Source organism: Zootoca vivipara, chromosome 11, assembly GCF_965207765.1.
Source record: "Zootoca vivipara chromosome 11, rZooViv2.hap1.1, whole genome shotgun sequence".
NCBI lineage: Eukaryota > Metazoa > Chordata > Lepidosauria > Squamata > Lacertidae > Zootoca > Zootoca vivipara.
In genome coordinates this window covers 13,018,530-13,037,918 of record NC_142594.1, presented here as the reverse complement: position 1 = coordinate 13,037,918, position 19,389 = coordinate 13,018,530, and the positions used below count along the sequence as shown (strand labels likewise).

General features: G+C 44.7%; 2 protein-coding genes across 14 annotated transcripts in view; one reads left to right on the top strand and one right to left on the bottom strand.

The window, feature by feature from the left end:
- Window positions 1–371: 371 nt before the first annotated feature.
- On the bottom strand, window positions 372–10,137 carry ASTE1 (asteroid structure-specific endonuclease 1). Of its 4 annotated transcripts, none has more exons than XM_035128777.3 (5): window positions 10,004–10,137; window positions 6,389–7,716; window positions 5,078–5,288; window positions 3,412–3,607; window positions 372–1,999 (listed from the first exon to the last, which is right to left on the bottom strand). In XM_035128777.3, the coding sequence occupies exons 2-5, from the start codon at window positions 7,694–7,696 to the stop codon at window positions 1,702–1,704; spliced, it is 2,013 nt and encodes a 670-aa protein (XP_034984668.3). In that variant the 5' UTR covers window positions 7,697–7,716; window positions 10,004–10,137; the 3' UTR covers window positions 372–1,701. The 4 variants fall into 4 exon arrangements, with proteins under 4 accessions (XP_034984668.3, XP_034984667.3, XP_088510604.1 ...); XM_035128776.3 differs by having other exon boundaries at window positions 6,368–7,719; window positions 10,004–10,109; XM_088654478.1 differs by having other exon boundaries at window positions 6,389–7,719; window positions 10,004–10,109.
- NEK11 (NIMA related kinase 11) overlaps window positions 10,135–19,389 on the top strand; it is an 80,192-nt gene continuing 70,937 nt past the window's right edge. For 5 of the 10 annotated variants that reach the window (XM_035130286.3, XM_088654479.1, XM_088654484.1 and 2 more), the window contains exons 1-2: window positions 10,135–10,366; window positions 15,396–15,656. In XM_035130286.3, the coding sequence (XP_034986177.1) occupies window positions 15,484–15,656 (173 nt within the window). In that variant the 5' untranslated portion in view covers window positions 10,135–10,366; window positions 15,396–15,483. The remainder of the gene's footprint in view (window positions 10,367–15,395; window positions 15,657–19,389) is intronic. The other 5 variants (XM_060280641.2, XM_088654480.1, XM_088654485.1 and 2 more) reach the window with 3 other exon arrangements.

Genomic DNA, 19,389 nt, shown 5'->3' with positions numbered 1-19,389 from the left:
CAGTGAGCTAGATCTTTTAACTTGGCCAAATTTAACAACTTCCTGTTTTGCTGAACTAGGAACTCCTTGGGCGAGGTTCCACAAATATTGGCTATAAGCCAGCGATAGGCTTTGTATGCCCTGCTTCAGCATTCCTGATCCCAGATGAACTACATCCTAACATCAGGTTCAAGTCCATGAGTAGCTGAGCCTTTGTTTTCTTTCTTCCCTTTAATGAGCAAGATGAGAACTTCTGTATTTCTGAGGTGCACTTAGTTGATCCCCATTTTAATGCATTTCATCCCTTTTTATTTCAATTTCCCATGGTTTCTTTTTTTAAAAAAACTTTATACAATTTTTTGTGTATTGCATTCAGTGTAATTTGACACGAATGGAAAAAACTTTATTTATTTAAAAAGCTCGAATTCATCAATATTGGTATACAATAAATCTTCACTGTTTTGTATGAAGAGTGGATCTAACCACTTGTGAACTATGGTCAGGATCTATGGTGTTTTGTGGTCAAACCAGGGCTTTCCTGGCTTCCCAATCCCACCGCAGACCCCCTGAGGAGCTGCTCCTGAAGGCCCTCCTAAGCCAATTCAATAACAGCATGATAGGTTGGAAGGGGGGGAATCACCAAACCTCATCACATGTGTTTGCATAGGTGTGATTTTTGCTCATCGACAACTTTGGATTCCAGCCTGTTGCAAGTATTGTGGGCTACTGGTCCCTTCCACCACCCCCATTGGTGACATTTCTGCAAGAGGATTTTGGCAGGTCACTCCCAAGGCCTTGCTGACATGCTGTGTGCTTTTTGTTAATAATGAACTTCAGTGCACACAGCATGTTGAATATATGTGTCCTTCAGTTCATACTTTCCGAGTGGTAGGATTAAAACATCATTTCGTTTGTTTTAATGACTGCCTGTGCAAATTTAGACATTACATTCTATTCAAATTGAACTCACAAGGATGTTGGGGCTATCCACTGTGTTTCATGAGACGTAATTAGTGTCTCCCTAGTATTCAAGGGAACAAAGAAGAAGAGTGGATTCTTATCCATAGCTTCTCTCTTGTTTGTTTTTTAAAAACCTCTCGGGGAAGGGGAATGAATCTCTCTCAAGAAATATCCCCTTGGAAATGCAGCCATATCTGCTGAAACTTGTCTAGCATAATTCTGATTTTGTCCTCGGACATTTGCCAGGTGTTAGGAAACTTTTATCAGGTATATTGGGAAATATTTGTAACACTGGTAGAAGTGCCAAGAAAAGACCAGTCTGTTAAAAAACCCCAAAATCCTTCTTGCAGATATTGTGCACATCGAAGTATATTAAAAAAATAATGGGGGGAGAAGGGCAACAGGGAGTCAAAACATGAGTCTTAGAACTGCATGTAAAAACTACTGAGTGAGCAATGTGTATTTGTTAGCTTTCAGGGATTTGTCATTGGCCATAGAGGGCGAAGGGTATAGTGACGATTTGCATGTGCACAAAATAAATTGTAAATCCGCTAGTCGCTCAGACTACTCACTGCAATAGTACTACTCAAAGGTAAGAAGACTTTCCCCCCTATAACTAAGACCAACCTTAACTGGCCAGCGAATCAAGCATATTAGCACCATATGATTCCTGTCATTGTTTCTTGAAGACTCATTTTGAGAGAGGACTTCTGAAGTTTTCAATGCAAAGGATACACAGCCTCTTTCTAGTAGACTGGGCTTTCAGTTCCCCACCATTAATGCTTCAAATCTGTTGTTAATACTGCATGAAGGCAGAGTTTCCAACATGGCGCCTTCTCTTTTATCCAGCCCTTGATCAGGGGTTTGATTGTTCTTTTTCCTACGCGATTTGGGTTTCTTCTTTTTCTGGAAGAAGCCTGGCGGTGCTACATCTTTCACTATATGTATCATGTTGCTATAAAGCTGGTACATTTTTGGAGATGCACTGAGCAGGTTCTCTGGTGAGGATGTTGATTTAAGCTCCCGATACAGACTGTGCACCAGGGTTCCATTGTAAAGCCTGTCAAAAGATTGGGGGGGGGGAGTAGTTAGCATCTACCACAGCTTGGTTCTGTTGGTACAAGTTATTATTTTATGGTTTGAGAACTCTGATGGGAAGGGTGTCCTTTACGACATAAAAATGTATTTTAAGACTGTATTTGAAGTAGGTACTTAAAAGCACTCGGCCTCCTTTATCTCCTAGTTTGATAATATTTTGAGAGGTCTTAAGAATCACCCCATATCATGGGGGTGAAAATGGGAAAAGCATAGAGGGAGTTTGGGGGCTGGTGGGGGAAAGTAGAGGAGAGAATTCAGTCGCATCTGCCACAGGACAATCTTAAAAGTGAGGTGGCTGTAGGAACAGGGAGGAAGTCTGGCTGCGCAAAACAAATTGAGAATCTGGATGGTGGAGGCCAATCGTATAAAGAGCAGGCTTTTGGAGAGATAAATCCGAAATTGCTGAACTATAAATGATGGAGGAAAGTCTATGAGAAAGGATTTGATCTTGGCAAACCAAGAGCTGGTTTGATGAGGCGGCTAGAACTGGCCTGGTTCCTTCCTGCCCAAAGTGGAAATACAGAGAGGGTAAGGTGGAGTGGCCATAATCAACATAGAATCATGGAGTTAGAAGGGGCCCTGAGGATCATCTAGTCCAACCCCCTGCAATGCAGAACATGCAGTTGTCCCATATAGAAATCAAACCTGCAACCTTGGTGTTATCAGCAACACACTGTTAACCACCTTGCTCACCTTACGCCTTGTCCAGTAAACTACCTTGAGAGAGTGCTTAGATTTGGGACTCAGCTATAAAGCTGCAAATAAAATGTTTTAAATGTGTTGTAAAGTGCAATATGCAAATGTGACACTAGGTGGCAATGGTATGCTATGGCAAATTCAATATATTTTTTGAAACTTTAAAAAAAGTATGTGTGTAGATTCCACCTTGGTGTGTGGGTCTTGGGAGAGGCTGGGGGAGACTTCCCCAACCCAGTGCCTTCCAGATATTTTGAACTACAGTCCCCATCAGTCCCTGCCAACACAGCTGTCTAAAACAGGGCACCAAGTTAACGTAGCCTGCACAAGGAATTCTGTTAGTGTACCTCTTAGGCTTTGGGAAACAGATTCCTTAGCCAAGCTTACCAACATGGCCTTCAGTCTGGTGTTGGGAGCCCCATCTCTCAGTCCTGGGGAATTTTAACATTCACTCCGAAACTGCTTTGTTGGTGTAGCTCAGGACTGGAACCATGGGGCTGTTTTATGCCTTTCTGCTCCTATACGTCAGGGTGGCTAACCTCTGGCCTGGATTTTGCTGGACTAAAACCACCACCATTCCTGACTTGGAAAAAAGAAGTGGGGAAAAGAGCAGCTGATTCGATAGAACTTACCCTTGATTAAGTGCATACATATGGTCGCAGCCTTGGGAACTCTTACCGTGTCAGATCTGGCTCAAGTAGAGGACTACAAAGCAGTTGGTTGAGATACAATCCCATCTGAAGGCAGCACTGCCATTGGCAGAAAATATGGGCAGCGTCCAATTCCATTGCTTCTTCCTGAGATGTGTCTTTTTTCCATTTCGAGAACTGTTCATACACAGTTTTATCAATCTCAGTTGGTGAGCACTTGGGATCTGGACACGAAATAGGGTGTGGGGGAGAGAATTCAGAATGTTTTGAGACATTTAAGCACAAATGCATGTATTGCTATTTGAAATATTTGAAACATAACCATCTCTGCCAAATAGTAGTCACGGCCTACTTGATAGCACCTAAGCCTATTCACATGTTAAGAGAAAGTGGGCTATAGTTGTTGAAGGGCTGGACCCAGACCAAAGAGACCAGCCTTGAAACCCCCACTCCGTCAGAAAGTCCACTGGGTGTCCTTGGGACAGACACTGTCTTGCAGTCTAACCTACCTCACAGGGTTGTTGTGAGGAGGAAATGGAGGGGGAAGGAACCACGTATACCGCCTGGAGGTGCTTGGACCAGATCAGCGAGGCTGAGAGCCAGGGTGGGATGTCTTGTCGTCTGAGCAGCCCAGGCTTGCGCCCAGGGGAGGTCTATTTGGTGCTGCTAAGAGGGTGAAAGAGGAGAGCGCAAAATATGGTCTGAAGCTTAACATCAAAAAAACCAAGATCATGGCCACTGGTCCCATCACCTCCTGGCAAATAGAAGGGGAAGAAATTGAGGCAGTGAGAGATTTTATTTTCTTGGGCTCCTTGATCACTGCAGATGGTGACAGCAGTCACGAAATTAAAAGACGCCTGCTTCTTGGGAGAAAAGCAATGACAAACCTAGACAGCATCTTAAAAAGCAGAGACATCACCTTGCCGACAAAGGTCCGTATAGTTAAAGCTATGGTTTTCCCAGTAGTGATGTATGGAAGTGAGAGCTGGACCATAAAGAAGGCTGATCACCGAAGAATTGATGCTTTTGAATTATGGTGCTGGAGGAGACTCTTGAGAGTCCCATGGACTGCAAGAAGATCAAACCTATCCATTCTTAAGGAAATCAGCCCTGAGTGGTCACTGGAAGGACAGATCGTGAAGCTGAGGCTCCAATACTTTGGCCACCTCATGAGAAGAGAAGAATCCTTGGAAAAGACCCTGATGTTGGGAAAGATTGAGGGCACTAGGAGAAGGGGACGGCAGAGGATGAGATGGTTGGACAGTGTTCTCGAAGCTACGAACATGAGTTTGACCAAGCTGCAGGAAGCAGTGCAAGACAGGAGTGCCTGGCGTGCTATGGTCCATGGGGTCACGAAGAGTTGGACACGACTAAACGACTAAACAACAACAAAAAGCAACGGTCTGATTTCACCCCTGGAGGCGCACTCCATGGTCTCTCGAGACAGATTGATGCTAACAACCACCACCTTGTCCTGAGTTAGACCATTGGTCCATTTAGTCCAGCATTGTCTCCAGTGTTTCAGATTGCATCCTCTCGCAGCCCAACCTAGAGATGTCAGGGATTGAACCTGGGACTCTCCTGCATGCAAAGCAGATCCTCTGGCCCTTCATGTAAAAAAGCCCTAGTGTGCAAATTAAGAAAACAGTCATTGGCAATGCCAGGACTAAAAAGAGGACTAAAGCTGAACCCACCTGGACTATGTATCGCTTTATCGAGTTCCCCAACTACGACTCCAAGTAGTAAGGCTTTTGTGTGCTGTAACTTCGCTTTGGGTTCTGAATGCTGCGTCCAGTAACAAGTCACGGCCAGAGGAAGCCACAGGTGACAAGGGGCAGGCTCCAGGATGCTGCCTGTCACTCCCAATGTCTCCAACAAAAGTATCAGACGGTCTGCTAAGGGAACCTGCACATAAATAAATGGCAAAGCCTTCATGAAATTTCAGCTGGATGTGAATCATTTTGCAACTGGTGAGGGTCCAACTGGGACTATGGGGAGATCTCTGTATGCCAGGCTGGCAATGGACATCTCCATCTGGCTGGCCCCTCCAGCTTTCTTAAGCAACTAGGGCAGAGGTTTTCAAACTTTTTGAGTCCATGACTCCCTTGACCAACTACATTCTTTCTGCGGCACCCCTGGGTTCAGCAGCCCAGTTGTGACCCCTTGCCTGCAGAGCTGGCAGCCTCTCCCCCTTTTTCGAACACCCTCCCTTGTGGAGTGTTCCCTCAGCCTCCTCTCCCCTCTCCTTGGGAGTCCTCTGGGCAGCCGCAGCTACCGTCCCTGGTCTCTGAGCTGCCCCAAAGAGAGGTGCTGCCTCACACCGCCCCACGGAGGCCTGGGAAGCACCCCCTGGCCAGACCCGGAGGCACCATTCACCTGGGGAGCTTGTAGCCAGGGCTGCTGCAACAAACAGCTGTGCAGGCCTTTGGGAGGCAGAGATGCAAGAGGGCATCAGAGGAAAGGAGGGAAGGGATTGGGGCAGAGGCCAGTGTTACCCGCAGCACCCCTATCATTCAAGGCACCTCAGAGTGTCATGGCACACTGGTTGAAAACCACTGAGCTAGGCTAAAGAGCTTATTTATTGAATTTAAATCCCACCTTTTACTCCAAGGAGTATATGGTTCACCTCTCCACAGTCAGTCCCTATCAGGTAGGTTACGAGGGTGTGACTAGCCTGAGGTCACCCTGTGAACTTCATTACTGAGTGGTGATTTGAACCCTCATCTCCAGGTCCTAGTTCGACACACTAACCACTACACCGCACTGGTTTCCTAGAGTACTACTGCTATGGGACAGCTCTATAAATTAAATAGGTAAATAAAAATGGGGAAAGCCAAATGTCCCTTAGAGAAGGATCTGAATTATTTTCCTTGAAGCTTGAAATAGTTTTATTCTGGATTGTTTTATTTGATGTTATTTCCTCCCACCCCCCCACCCCCACAGAACCGCAGTATTCAAACACTATTGATATGTTTGCTTTATACCTGCCATTCTGAGCCATTTACCTCTCTTAACGTATTCAGAGAATAGTGGTCGCTACAAAAATGTCCGGACAATGCTGCTGCTTGGACGAATGATTTCTTGAGTGCTCTTTGCATTCTGTCAAATTCATGGAAAACGTGAGTGGGTGCTTTTCCCAAGGAGGTACTGGCCGAACGCTTTGAAACGCCCAGAAGTAATCCATAGATGATTTGTCGAATTGGTAGAGATATGGCATGAGCACTAGGCCTTTGCATATTCTCTACCTGAACGTGGAGAATTGTTCTTTTTAATATCAGGGCATCACTGATGAATGGTGCTATAAGGCCTTTTGCTAACGCAGTAAGAATCCATGGAGGCAACTCCAATTTCTTGGCGTCCTCCGATTCATAAACTCCACTCTGGAAAAAATCCTGGAGATTGACACTGGATGGTTCGTATTCCTCCATAAAAGTACAGAGAAGCTGCCTTGTTTCCTCTTTTTCGCGCTTGTTAACATACTTCAGTACATTTTCTATGGCCTCGGCAGGATCAGCAAAGCGAGACAGCCAGTTCAGCAAGCCCTGAATGCGGACGTGCTTTTGACATTTCTGCCTGGAGCTTCCGACGGGAAGGTGTACCTTGCTAAAGAACATTTCTATAGCCGGCAGGTTAATATGATCGTTGCCATTCATCACTGCAAAGAGAGGCAGGAGGGTTTTGTTCATATTGCTGAAATGGCCACAAAACCTCTCTAACGAGAAGCGCCGTGCTGGGATGTAGCAGTCTTGCGAGTCTTTGCATGAAGGCAGGCATCTCCACTGAAAGTAATTCAGAGGACAATAGCCGGCTTTCAGGTCAAAAATGCAAAAGTCACTATCTAAAGTTAACACCGGGCAATTCAAGTGATTGGCTAATGACACAATGTCCCTGTCCGCTTCTGAAAAAGACTGGACGAAAGGCACTTGCAAGCTGGTCAAGATCTGCTTGAAGACTTCTCTAATGAGCAAAGGCAGTAGACTGCCGCCGCCGCCACAGGAGAGACAATAGGCTGACAGGATCTTCTCCCGAGCTCTTTCTTTGATGGTTGCAAGCTTTTTGTCAGACGCATCGCACCCTCCATCTAGCACGACGTACGGCCGGATGTTGCACAGAGACAGCGTTTCAAAAAATTTGTGGGCGACACCTGCAAACGAATCATAATCCCCTCCGTGCCGCATGTCCAGGTTGGAATCAAAGTAAAGGCGATGGTACAGATTATTTCCGTCAATTACTATACTGGTGTCCCTCAACTGCAGGTCAACAAAGAACTCTCTATGTTCTCCTACGTAGCTCATTAATCCGTGGATGCCCATGTTGCCGGGCTGAAACACCCCTGCTGAGACAGAAGAGATTAGCCGTACAGATGCAATGCCCAAAGGGAAACAAGTAAAAAAAATCAGAACCTGCTGTCAGGATTGTAACCGGCACCGTTTTCACCTGGATGATTAATTGGTAACCAATGACCCATCTCAATCTGATTTGGAGCCTGTGCAAATAGATTAATTTGATGAACTTTCAAAATGTATCCATTTTACTTTTGAACCCATTCTTAACTAGGGTTGGGCGATATCGGGTGTTCAACATCATGATACATCCACCAGCTAAACATCACGCTATACTGATATATCACGATGTCTGAAATAAGGATGGAGCTATATAGAGGCGCTGGATGGCTTCACGGTTTTTCCCACATCGTAATTTTTGCATAGCACGTGCGCACACACGCATCATGATTTGCAATATATTGCCAGGTCAAAAATTACGAAACCAATATCATATGGACTTCAAACCGGTTTTGGAAGATGTATCGATATATTGCCCAGCCCTATTCTTTACCCAAGGCTCTATCCTGCTCCCAGTGTTGGCCCAGAGGTTTTGCTGCTATCCACTTCTACAGCAAGGCCTTCAAAGATACTACCACTTTCCCCCCAAATTTACTGAAGGGACTGTTGGCAGAGGTTTCTGGCAGGTGCAGGGCAACAAGAGAAGAGATCTGGATGATGCCACAAGCATGCACAGCAGTGCCCAGGGATGCGAGAAAGCACAGCCACGTTATCTGGCATTCTAGGATGTAGCTGTGTATGCTTGTGGCACCATCAAGTTCTGAAGGTTAAAACCCCTCCTAGTCGCTCCCCTGGCTCTGTAAAGTTTTTGGGGAACAGAGCAGAGGTGAGGACTCTCGAGAAAGGTGTGTCAACACAAACCCATTCCATATTTCACCTCAATTTGTTTTATATCCATCTCTCTCTAGTAGGCTCTGGGCCCCAAATGAACCTTGATTCCAAAGACAGACCCATAAAATTTGGTGCCCAACCCCATAGATTCTGGAATCTGCTCTATCAAGAATTGGCATGTCCTTTACTTTTAAAAAGCTTTCAGAGTCTAGGTACATGGCGAAATGATGCTTAATGGGGAACAGAAACACACAGAAATACTGTACAAGTATGATCAATGGTCTCATTACCAAGATGTGTAATCGACAGTAGGTAAAAGATTAGTGATATTCTCACAAATTTCAAACATTTATATGAAACTGAAGTGGTATACCCTTGGAGGACAAGGAATGTCTGCAATAAAATGGCTAGCACAATTTGCAAAGCTAAGGAGGTTTGGTTTCAAATTGGATGGGGGATCGCGTATTGAGATTCCAGCGTTGCAGGGGGTTGGACTAGATGACCCATGGGGTCCCTTCCAAGTCTACAATTCTATGACTGCTTGAACTATGCCATAAGAGTTTTAAGAACTTTTTGCAAATAGTGTCTCTTACACCATGTATGGACACAATAATGTATGTGAAAATTGAGGGCTTTCTAATCCCATGCCCTAGACTTTCGATTTTTCTGTAACAAGTGCCCTACATACCACCAAAGGCTGGGTGGGCCGATCACCTTATGGAAACATCACTCCTGAGATGATGATAATGTTATGGGGAAAGACTATTCCTTTTGAATACCTGCCTCCTTGAGCATTTGTCAGAGGCAGGAGTGGCAACCAAAGAGCTGTGTGCAATTTTGAGGAAGTCTCTCTCTCAAGTTCCTCCTTTCGGTCAGAGTCCATGTTGCAGGAGTTCCACTGCTCACAGGATTCATAGACTCATAAAGTTGAACGATACCCCAGAGATCATCTAGCCCAACCCCTGCAATGCCAGCATCTTGCCCACAGCTGCCCCTGGGTGGGGTCGAACCACCAGCCTTCCTGTGCATGGGCGTTGCCAGAATTTTTGTTGGGCCCAGAACCTCAGTTTGCCATGTATTTTTATTGAATTTTATTTGTGGGGGGGGGCAGCTGCCCCTCCCTGCTCCCCCTTTGGCTACGTCCATGTTCCTGTGTGTTTAAATACATGGACAGGCAGAAACTGGCTTATTCTGACATTGCAGAGAGCTGCATCTGTTGAATTTCCGTCTGCTGGGCAGCTTTGAAAGCGGGTCGGTGAGGGGGAACCCAGTTCTTGCAGTAGCAGCTTCCATAAAAACAGAGTTGGAAGGGATCCCGAGGGTCCCTTGCAAAGCAGGAAGCGGTTTTCCATCCAATTTGATACCACCACGAACCCTGCTTACGTAGCTTTAGCAAATGTGCGAGCAGTTCTATCGTTCGGGACGGAGGCGGACAGCTCGACCTACCTGCGTTGCGGGGGTTGCTCCCAACAAAGTCTCTCTCCCCCCCCCAAGATATTAGGCCTGTGGAAGCGTCCGCGCCAGGGGAAAAGAGGGCGGGGCAAAGCAGCCCCGTTTCTCCACCTCTAGCCCCGCCCAGGGAAAGCAGCGCGCGTTCGTCACGCGCTGCGCCGTCTCCTAGCGACGCGAGCCAAACACTCGCGCGGCGGGAGGTTTGTGAATCTGACCGTACCAAGGAGCCAGGTGTGTGGGGTGGGGTGGGGTGGGGTGGGAGGTACACCCACAGCGACTTTTATAGGGTGGTCTCCCCCTTCCCCCCACCCCCACAGTTAATATTGGCTCGCCTCTTCCGCTGAGTGAATGGACAAGGTAAATAAACGAACAGCGCTTCCCCACCCCCTGCCCCTCATTCCGCCTCATATTCCGGACGTCGCTGGCTTTAAAGTACCTGTATATATAATTATTATATGGGGGGAGAAAGGGAAAGGTGGTCCTCGCTTCCTCGCCGCCGCCGCTCTCTCAAGGAGCCTCTCTCAAGAGGGAGAGGACCATTTCAGGTAGGCCTGGCCGAGACCCTCCGCCGCCTCGACGCCCTGAGGGGCCGCTGGCGGTCAGTGCCGACGGCCCTACAGGATTGTGTGAGGGAGAAGTCGAGGCTTGTCCCTCGGTTGAATTCCCGCCGAGGCCCCGCTCGCCGCCTCAGGCGATTCCGGCGTTTTTTTTGTGTTTTTGTGGTTTTTTGTGGTTTTTTAAATTAGGGCGTAACTCCTCCGGCCGCTCGAAAAGTTGCCTCAGGTGTTTTGCGTTTCAGTTCCGATAGGCCCGGCGCCATCCCTCCCCCCCCTTATTATTTTATTTTATTTATGAATTTATCGAATTTATATACTGCCCTATTGGGTTTTTTTTTCACATAATAAAACCAAGATATAAAACCACAAAATACATGATGAAAAGCAAAACAGCAACACAATAAGCTCCCCCCCCCAAAAAACCCACAAATTTTAAAAGGGTATATAGGTCATAGGTTGTAAATGAGATCAATCTTCTCCCTCATGAGTCTTGCCTTTAATTTCAAGTTGTATATCCTGAGGCAGGGCCTTTTCTTTTTTTTATAGACACACACATATATACTGTATTTTTCCATGTATAAGACTGGTTTTTTCCTTAAAAATAATGTCAAAAAAGAAGGGGTGTCTTATACACAGATAGTGCCGAGGGTGGACTGGCGATTGGTTGCTGCCCCCCAAATACATGGGGGCGTCTTATAGTCGGAACAGTCACCTAAAGATTGTAAGGGTCGCAGGTGGCGCTGTGGGTTAAACCACAGAGTCTAGGGCTTGCCGATCAGAAGGTCGGTGGTTTGAATGCCTGCGATGGGGTGAACTCCCGTTGTTCGGACCCAGCTCCTGCCAACCTAGCAGTTCGAAAGCACGTCAAAGTGCAAGTAGATACATCTACTTCCTGCTCTGGCAGGAAGGTAAACGGCATTTCCGTGCGCTGCTCTGGTTCGCCAGAAGCGGCTTAGTCATGCTGGCCACATGACCCGGAAGCTGTACGCCAGCTCCCTCGGCCAGTAAAGCGATATGAGCACCGCAACCCCAGAGTCATCCGCAACTGGACCTAATGGTCAGGGGTCCCTTTACCTTTACCTTTTAAAGATTGTAAGCACTATATTGCTGATAATCAGTGCTATTTCCCCCCAGAAAAAGAGGTGTGGGAACTAGGGTTGCCATATTTCAAAAAGTAAAGAACCAGGACACCCCAAAAGTTGCTGAACCCTGAAATTGGTTGAGCTTTTTTATTATTATTATTATTATTTCAGATAAACCCCAAAGATTTTTTTAGTAAAAACTACAAGAATTTTTAAGGGTTTGGTTTTCTGTTTTTGTTTTTTTTGCATGATTTAACCCCCGTTGCCAGTTTTCCAGGACATTTGCCCAATTTCTGGAAAAATACAGTAATCCAGACTGCCATTTTCAGAGGTGAATTCCAGGACATGTCCTGGAATATCAGGGCGTATGGCAGTTTTACATGAACGCCTCCCCCTGTTCTTTTATAATAGCAATGGCACCCAATTGAGAAGGGCCGAAACTGAGTTCCAGCAGAAAAAAGCCCTGCTGATAACAACTGTGGGTCTGGTTATTATGGCTTCTTACTGTATGTTACAATCTGTATCTAGGTGGCTTTTGAATGATTGGAATCATAGATTTGGAAGGGATTTCGAGGGTCATCTAGTCCAACCCCCTACAATGCAGAACTGTTGCTCAATGTGGGGAGCAAACCCCCAACCCTGAGATTAAGTGTCTCATGCTCTCCCGACAGAGCTATCCCAGGTGCCTATGCATGCCAATGGCTAGAGCAAGTTGGAATCTTCCGGCATGAAATTTACATGGCGGCAGTATCAATCAATGTTTATTAGAGCAAACAGCCACCATGTTTAAACCAGAATTTCTGCAGTGTGGTGTAGTGGTTAAGAGCGGTAGACTTGTAATCTGGGGAACCGGGTTCGCGTCTCTGCTCCTCCACATGCAGCTGCTGCGTGACCTTGGGCTAGTCACACTTCTCCGAAGTCTCTCAGCTCCACCCACCTCACAGGGTGTCTGTTGTGGGGGAGGTGGGGAAAGGAGATTGTTAGCCGCTTTGAGACTCCTTCGGGTAGTGATAAAGCAGGATATCAAATCCAAACTACTACTCCTCCTCCTCCTCTTCTTCTTCTTCTTCTTCTTCTTCTTCTTCTTCTTCTTCTTCTTCTTCATAAACAATAAAAATGATGGACCTGGAGTTTAACAATCAATATGCTAATTAAGTGTACTTAAAATACGCATCCAGAGGAATAAAACACAATAAAAGTTTAAAGGAGTAAGAGATTTAGCTAAGAACTGTAGCAGTTTATGACAATTTACATGGCTGCAATAAAGTGCACAGACACACATACCTGTACCTGTGTGATTATAAAACTAATGTAGTGTTTGCATAGAATCATCCAAGCACTACATATACCTTATTGCAGGGCAAGTGTAATCCTCTAAAGCAGGTATCTTCAGGCAGCCCTGTTTTGGGAAGCTTTTAATGTTTTACTTTTGTTGTTGGAAGCTACCCAGAGTGGCAGGGGCAACCCAATCTCATGGGTGGGGTATAAGAATTATTATTATTATTATTATTATTATTATTATTATTATTATTTCAGACCCAGGACCCACTTTTAGCCCAAACATGCATTTGGAGACCAATGAATTACACAAATGCTTTACATGTCTGCTCAGAAGTAACCCCAACCAAATTTAATGAAACTTACACCAAATTGCGGATAAGGTTGCAGCCATAATTAACATAAAACTTTCTGTCTTTACATTGAAAAGTGTGTAAAATGGGGGAGTTAAAAACTTCATCAGTGCTTTGCAGACTTTATTATGGCCTCTTTGACTTATTGAGGCAAATGGAGAATTGCAGAAGCAGGAGATTTCGTAGCTGGCAGTCTCAGCATAATATTTAAGTTTTACCATTGTTGTTATCCTCTTTTCTTGTAGGAGGGCTTGGAATTAGAAAGATGCTCATATTCTGTCTCATTTGAGTGTTTTCTTTTTGAAGCCAAGATCACCATTTACTTGTTCTATTGTGAACATCACTTTCAGTAATTAGAAGTTTGGCTGTATTTCATTGGGAAATCACACTGCCAAGTACAAGTCCTTGGCACAGGATGTGTCAGTATCTCAGTAGCTGGGTGTCAGAACAGTTTCACACACATGATGTTATTGTTACAAATTACAGTTTCATATACCTCATTGAAGCTTGTGAATAGTTTGATGAAGAAAGCTACTGTTTAAGCATAGACATTCTGAAACTATAAAATGAAACTTGCTTGTTTGACAAACAACGCAATTTAACAAAGCATTTCTGCAGTAGTTGAAAAGCAACAACACAGCTCCACCAAAATGGCTAGGATCCTCTATCAGCCCTCAGAGTGATGTTAAATAAAAGTGGGAATGCACTCCTATACACAGGAATGCACTCCTATACACATTATGCTGAGGAGCCTTTATATGTAGAATTTATGTCATGAAAATATTTACAGTACAGTATTTGTTAAATGTACAATCCAACTCAAGATGTAAGAAAATTAAAAACAAATCTGTTAACTCACTGGGATTTATGCAGGCTTAGGTGAGCAGACAATTACAGCCAGAGAGAAAACCAGTCTGTTCTACATAGATGTTCCTGACATAGATCTATATAGATACTGTACAAAGAGCTGGTAGACATAAATATATTTACTAGCACTGTTGGGTTTTTTCACTTGTGTCATCCATATGTGTCTCAATAGACAAGGAACTAAAATAAAAAAAGAGTATGAGATATTGGTGAGTAGGATAGCAACTGGGTCATAGCGACGGGTGATTTAAAAAAAACACAGGAGAGGCTTGGCGAGCAGGAAATGGTAATCTGCACATACTGCAGCACCTTAAAAATTACTGGAATGTGAGTAGTAGAAGAAGGGCAAGGAAATAAAGCGGTGGAAGATGAATGAAATGGAAATAAGATTAAGTGGAAGAGTTTATACGTAAGTGGGCTAGACACAAGACCGCTTGGCGTACTAGATTTCATACTTGCTACAAACGTCAAGGAATAATTTCAGTAGAGTAGATTGGCAATGCTGTAAGAGCTGCAAAATACTATCCAGCCAACTGCAAGAAGAAATTTCAAATGCAAAATGCAGTTATTCCTTTTAAAAAAATATTACCATGCATTGTTTAATAACCACAGGGATCATCACTTTTCCCATCTTCCCTTTGTTGTCCAAGTTTAAAGGATTAGATCACAATTTATGCAGGTGAAAGTGAGCTAGCTGTATCACTGCTGAAATTTTCTTTTGGAACACTCACAACACTTGCCTGCATCTACTATGTGATTAAATTCTCTGCTCTGATTTCAGGAGGGATCTGTGATTCTCTGTACCCACTGAGAGAATTGCTTTTGGGGCAATGTAGAATCCTAGAATCGTACAGTTGGAAGGGACCCCAAGGGTCATCTAGTCCAACCCTTGCAGTGCAGAAATATCAGCCTGTAGGCAGGACATGATGTTTGTGGAACTCATAGGCATCCCAGCTGGTATAAATAATGAATTTCATTATGTCCTAACCCATCATTGATATGTTTTGCTTTTGTGGCGGCAGCGAAGATTGTGAGGCATAGCACCTAGGAGAGAATTGTCCCTCTTAGGTCTACTGCTGAGATAATATAATGGAGAGGAGCTAGTCTAAGTCTCTGAAATATTCTGATGTAGAAATTAATTTCTGGGGTAGCATTGATACAGGACCAGCTTAAAGTAGCTCCTCATACATTGACACAAAAGTACTTAAACGAATTATAATCTACATCTTAGGTTTTCCCCACCTTTCAGGTGACACTTGTGAATATTGCTTCAGTGACAGAGGACCCTTTAATTCTGCAGACTCATAAATACTGGCCAAGCACTGCTGTATGGAGCAATGTTGAGATTCCAAGAAGTTGCTAAGCATGGTGCTCCTCTTATGCCCATTTCTACTTGCTCAAAGACCTTGATTGCAGGAAGATACACTATTCAACAGAAACTTGGGCGTGGAAGCTTTGGAACTGTCTACTTGGTTTCTGACAAAAAAGCAAAAGAAGAAGAAGAACAATTGTAAGTGTTAAATATGGTGAAATAACTTGTGTGTAGTTGGGGTTTTTTTTTAATCCTCTTACATATATCTGATTTGTTTACATCTTTAAGTATTTTCTTCAAAGATAAATGATGAAACACAATGGATTAATGTTTGTCTGCATGGAGTGTTCAGCCTGTTTCCCCTAATGTTAAGTGGATGGAGATCTAAAATTGATTTAAAGCATAGGCCCTTCAGTTTGTTTTAGCTTCTTCCCATACTTTCTCCTACTTTTCTCAGTTCTTTTTCATTACTTCCTTTTTTGTAGTTTTCAGAACGGAACCAAGCTGATTGTTCCAAAGCTAATTCATATGTATTTTGCAAATTCAGGTTTGTGTATCTGCTAGTCAACTCCTAGCTGCTATTGTAAAGCAGTTCTCTAATTGACAGACAACAGCTACTGCAGCCTGTGAGGGAAAGGAGAAAACTCCTGAGACTTAGGTTGGTAGAATCAACGGGTTCTGAGCTGGTGGTGACTGACTTTAAAAGGGGTCATGGTGGATAGTTTGGTGAAAATGACCCTGTGTGCAACAGCTGTAAATAGAGCAAGTTTTAATGTAAGGATCATTAAGAAAGGGGATTGTAAAGAAGGCTGTCAATATTAAAATGGGTTCATATGAAACTGCAGTGTGACCAGACTTGGGAATACTGTGCATATTTCTGGTTGGCACATCTCAAAAAGGTAGCATCAAATGAGGTGCAGGGGAGGGCAACCAAAATTATCAGGGGGCTTCACCTATGAAGAAAGACCAGACAGTTGTGGCTTTTTAAAGGTAAAGGTAAAGGTACCCCTGACCATTAGGTCCAGTCATGACCAACTCTGGGGTTGCGGCGCTCATCTTGCGTTGAGGGAGCCGGTGTACAGCTTCCAGGTCATGTAGCCAGCATGACAAAGCCGCTTCTGGCGAACCAGAGCAGCACACGGGAATGCCGTTTACCTATGTATCTACTTGCACTTTGACGTGCTTTCGAACTGCTAGGTTGGCAGGAGCTGGGACCGAGCAATGGGAGCTCACACCGTCATGGGGATTTGAACCGCCAACCTTCTGATTGGCAAGCCCTAGGCTCAGTGGTTTAACCCACAGCACCACCCGCATCTCATACTGTGGCTTTTTAGTTTAGACAAAATGTGAGAAAGGAGGCAGGGCATGATAGTGTTGTATAAAATCATGCATGGCATGGAAAAGGGAGATAGAAGTTTTTTTCCTCTTCTCATAATACTAAATACTGTACTTAAAACTCAGGGTTAACCAATGAAACAGAATGGCAAGAGATGCAAGAATTTGACAAAATGAAGTTCTTCATACAGCACAGAGTTAAGCTATGGAATTTCACTACTGCAACTTTTAGTGATGGTCACCATTTTAGATGGTTTTAAAATGGGATCAGGCATATTCATGGAAGAGAAGTTATCAGTGGTTATCAATGTTGGTCCTACAGTCAGTATCGGGGTAGCATGTAGAAAGAATGGCCAGTTTTGTCCTCATGTGCTCCTTGTGGGACCCAAGGTACATCTGATTGGCCATTTGAGAAACAAGATGCTGGACCTACAACTCCCATGATCCCTAGCTAAGAGGACCAGTGGTCAGGGATGATGGGAATTGTAGTCCAAAACATCTGGAGGGCCGAAGTTTGGGGATGCCTGGACTAGATACTCCTAGTGCAGCACATCATCTACCTAGCAAAGCTTTTTCTTTTCTTTTGCCGCGTTTTACTGGCAGTAGCAGCCGTATGCTGCACAATTAGAGTCAGATGAATTCATTAATTTCAGAGATAATATATTCTTCAGAAAAAGGTGAAGCTGAGTATGCCCCCATTACTCTTCATGTAGATTTAAATCCCTTGATCTATGACAGTAATTCTTCATGGCCTTTAGCAAAGTACTTTTGGTTACCTTTTCACATACAGAACTTTGCAATTTAGTGATGTACCAGTTGGGGGAGCCAGTGTATAACTTATGCCACTATAAAGTGCTCACTTCTCCCTGAGGATTTACAGTTGCTTTCACCAAAACTGAAAGTTAACCTCAGCTGCACATTTTGGAAAAGAGAAGTTTATTTATTAATACAGCAGAAGGTATCACAATAATTTTCTGCATGGATATGACATGTGTTTGAATATTTCTGCACTGATTTTTAATTATTTTAAAAGGAGAGAACTTTTGCCTACCAAAATTAGTTTCGAGGGATGAGCTAAGAATTGTGGATCTTTAAGCATTCTGCTGCTGAAATGTCAAATTCTTACCACTGAGCGAAAGTATTCTGGCTCAGAATTTTTTTTGCACAGTTCTGTTTCCAGCAGTATTTCTGCTGCAAAAGCCTTCCTCTGTTGTGATGCAAGTGCAGAGGTCAATAACGAGCTTCCAGGGTGTTATACTTCCTTTCCTACTGGTCTTATTAAACCTCAGAGCAAGCCGAGAACTGCCTTTTCGTCTAATGTCTTGAACATATGCTTTGTTACTCAGTTTAGAAAAGAACACAATTTACTGTTACTGTACTACAATAGCTGTGACATTTCGGTACCTATTTTGTCATGTCCAGGTTGCTTCTAGGGTAGGTGCCTCATTGCCCCAACTTTATTTATTTGAATTCATATTGTTTAGTCATTACAACATGTGCACCCCACCAGCAACTAGTTAAAATTGATGAAGTACCTTAGGCTGTAGTCCTACATCCACTTATCCAAGAGTAAGCACTGTTGAAACCAATGGGGCTTACTTCTGAGTAGACAGCAAAGTTGAATCTGTTGAGAACTCGCATTTTACCAGCAGAACGTATACAAAAGGCATACATGGGATAATATGTCTGTCTGTACGTCTTGGCGAATGCCACAAACATTTCCTCCTTGTCATAATGAAGTTTATTCAGCTTCCCTGAATGGTTACATTTAGCGTCATGGAACAGATCTCAAAATAAAGCTGGAATTTGCAAAATCCCAAATGAACTTGAGGTCTGTTTTCCAATGGTTTTTCAGTGGTTTTCCAATGCTTTAGAGATAATTTATTAGAGCTGCACAGATTTAATGCTCTTTCCAAGATAACTATAGATATCTGGCACAGACCAGTTTGAGAATTGCTGGTAATTGGAGGATAAGAAGTTGGATAGCTGTTTGACTATGGTCTCTATTCTTTTTTGTTGACAGCTCTGCTGGCGATTGTGGTTTTTTGTTTCCTTTTTGTGTTTGCCCTGCTCAGGGCTGTCTTAAGCGCCCCTGGCGCCGTGGTGTGCCAGATCCCTCCGGTGCTCCCCCGCCCCATTTCCCAGCGTGGTGGGTGGGTGGACGCAGCGCGCAGCGCGGCTGCCACAGGCGCTGCTGCGTGGTGGGCGGGCAGGCACAGCGCGGTTGCCGTGGGCACAGCTGCACGGCGGACCGGCCGGCCAGTGGGCGGGCGCAGCTCGCGGCGCCCTCCTGGCGGGCCGGCGCCATGGTGCCCTGCACCAGCCAGCCTGGCTGTAGGGCCGGCCCTGGCCCTGCTACATTGCCTCCTCCTCCTGAGCTAGCATCCACTTTTGCTACTGGTGATCAGGGCAGCCTCGAGCAGGTTGGGTGCCTGGGCGCTGAGGCGCGGAGATCGCTCCATCGCCCCCGCCCTCGCAGCGTACAGCATGGCTTCCGCGCGGCTTTGCCGCGCAGCGCCCCACCTGCCAGCCCGGCACCCCGCGCCCCCGGGACTATACCTAGAGCCGGCCCTGCTGGCGATTGTGGTTTTTTGTT

What these genes read in the sequence shown, in the direction of transcription:
- ASTE1 (XM_035128776.3), bottom strand. Translation starts at nt 7,696, where the DNA reads ATGGGCATCCACGGATTAATGAGCTACGTAGGAGAACATAGAGAGTTC. An exon ending in TAAATGGCTCAGAATGGCAG is followed by an intron (nt 5,289 to 6,367) that starts GTATAAAGCAAA and finishes ATTTATGTGCAG; the next exon opens with GTTCCCTTAGCAGACCGTCT. An exon ending in CTTGAGCCAGATCTGACACG is followed by an intron (nt 2,000 to 3,411) that starts GTAAGAGTTCCC and finishes ATCTTTTGACAG; the next exon opens with GCTTTACAATGGAACCCTGG.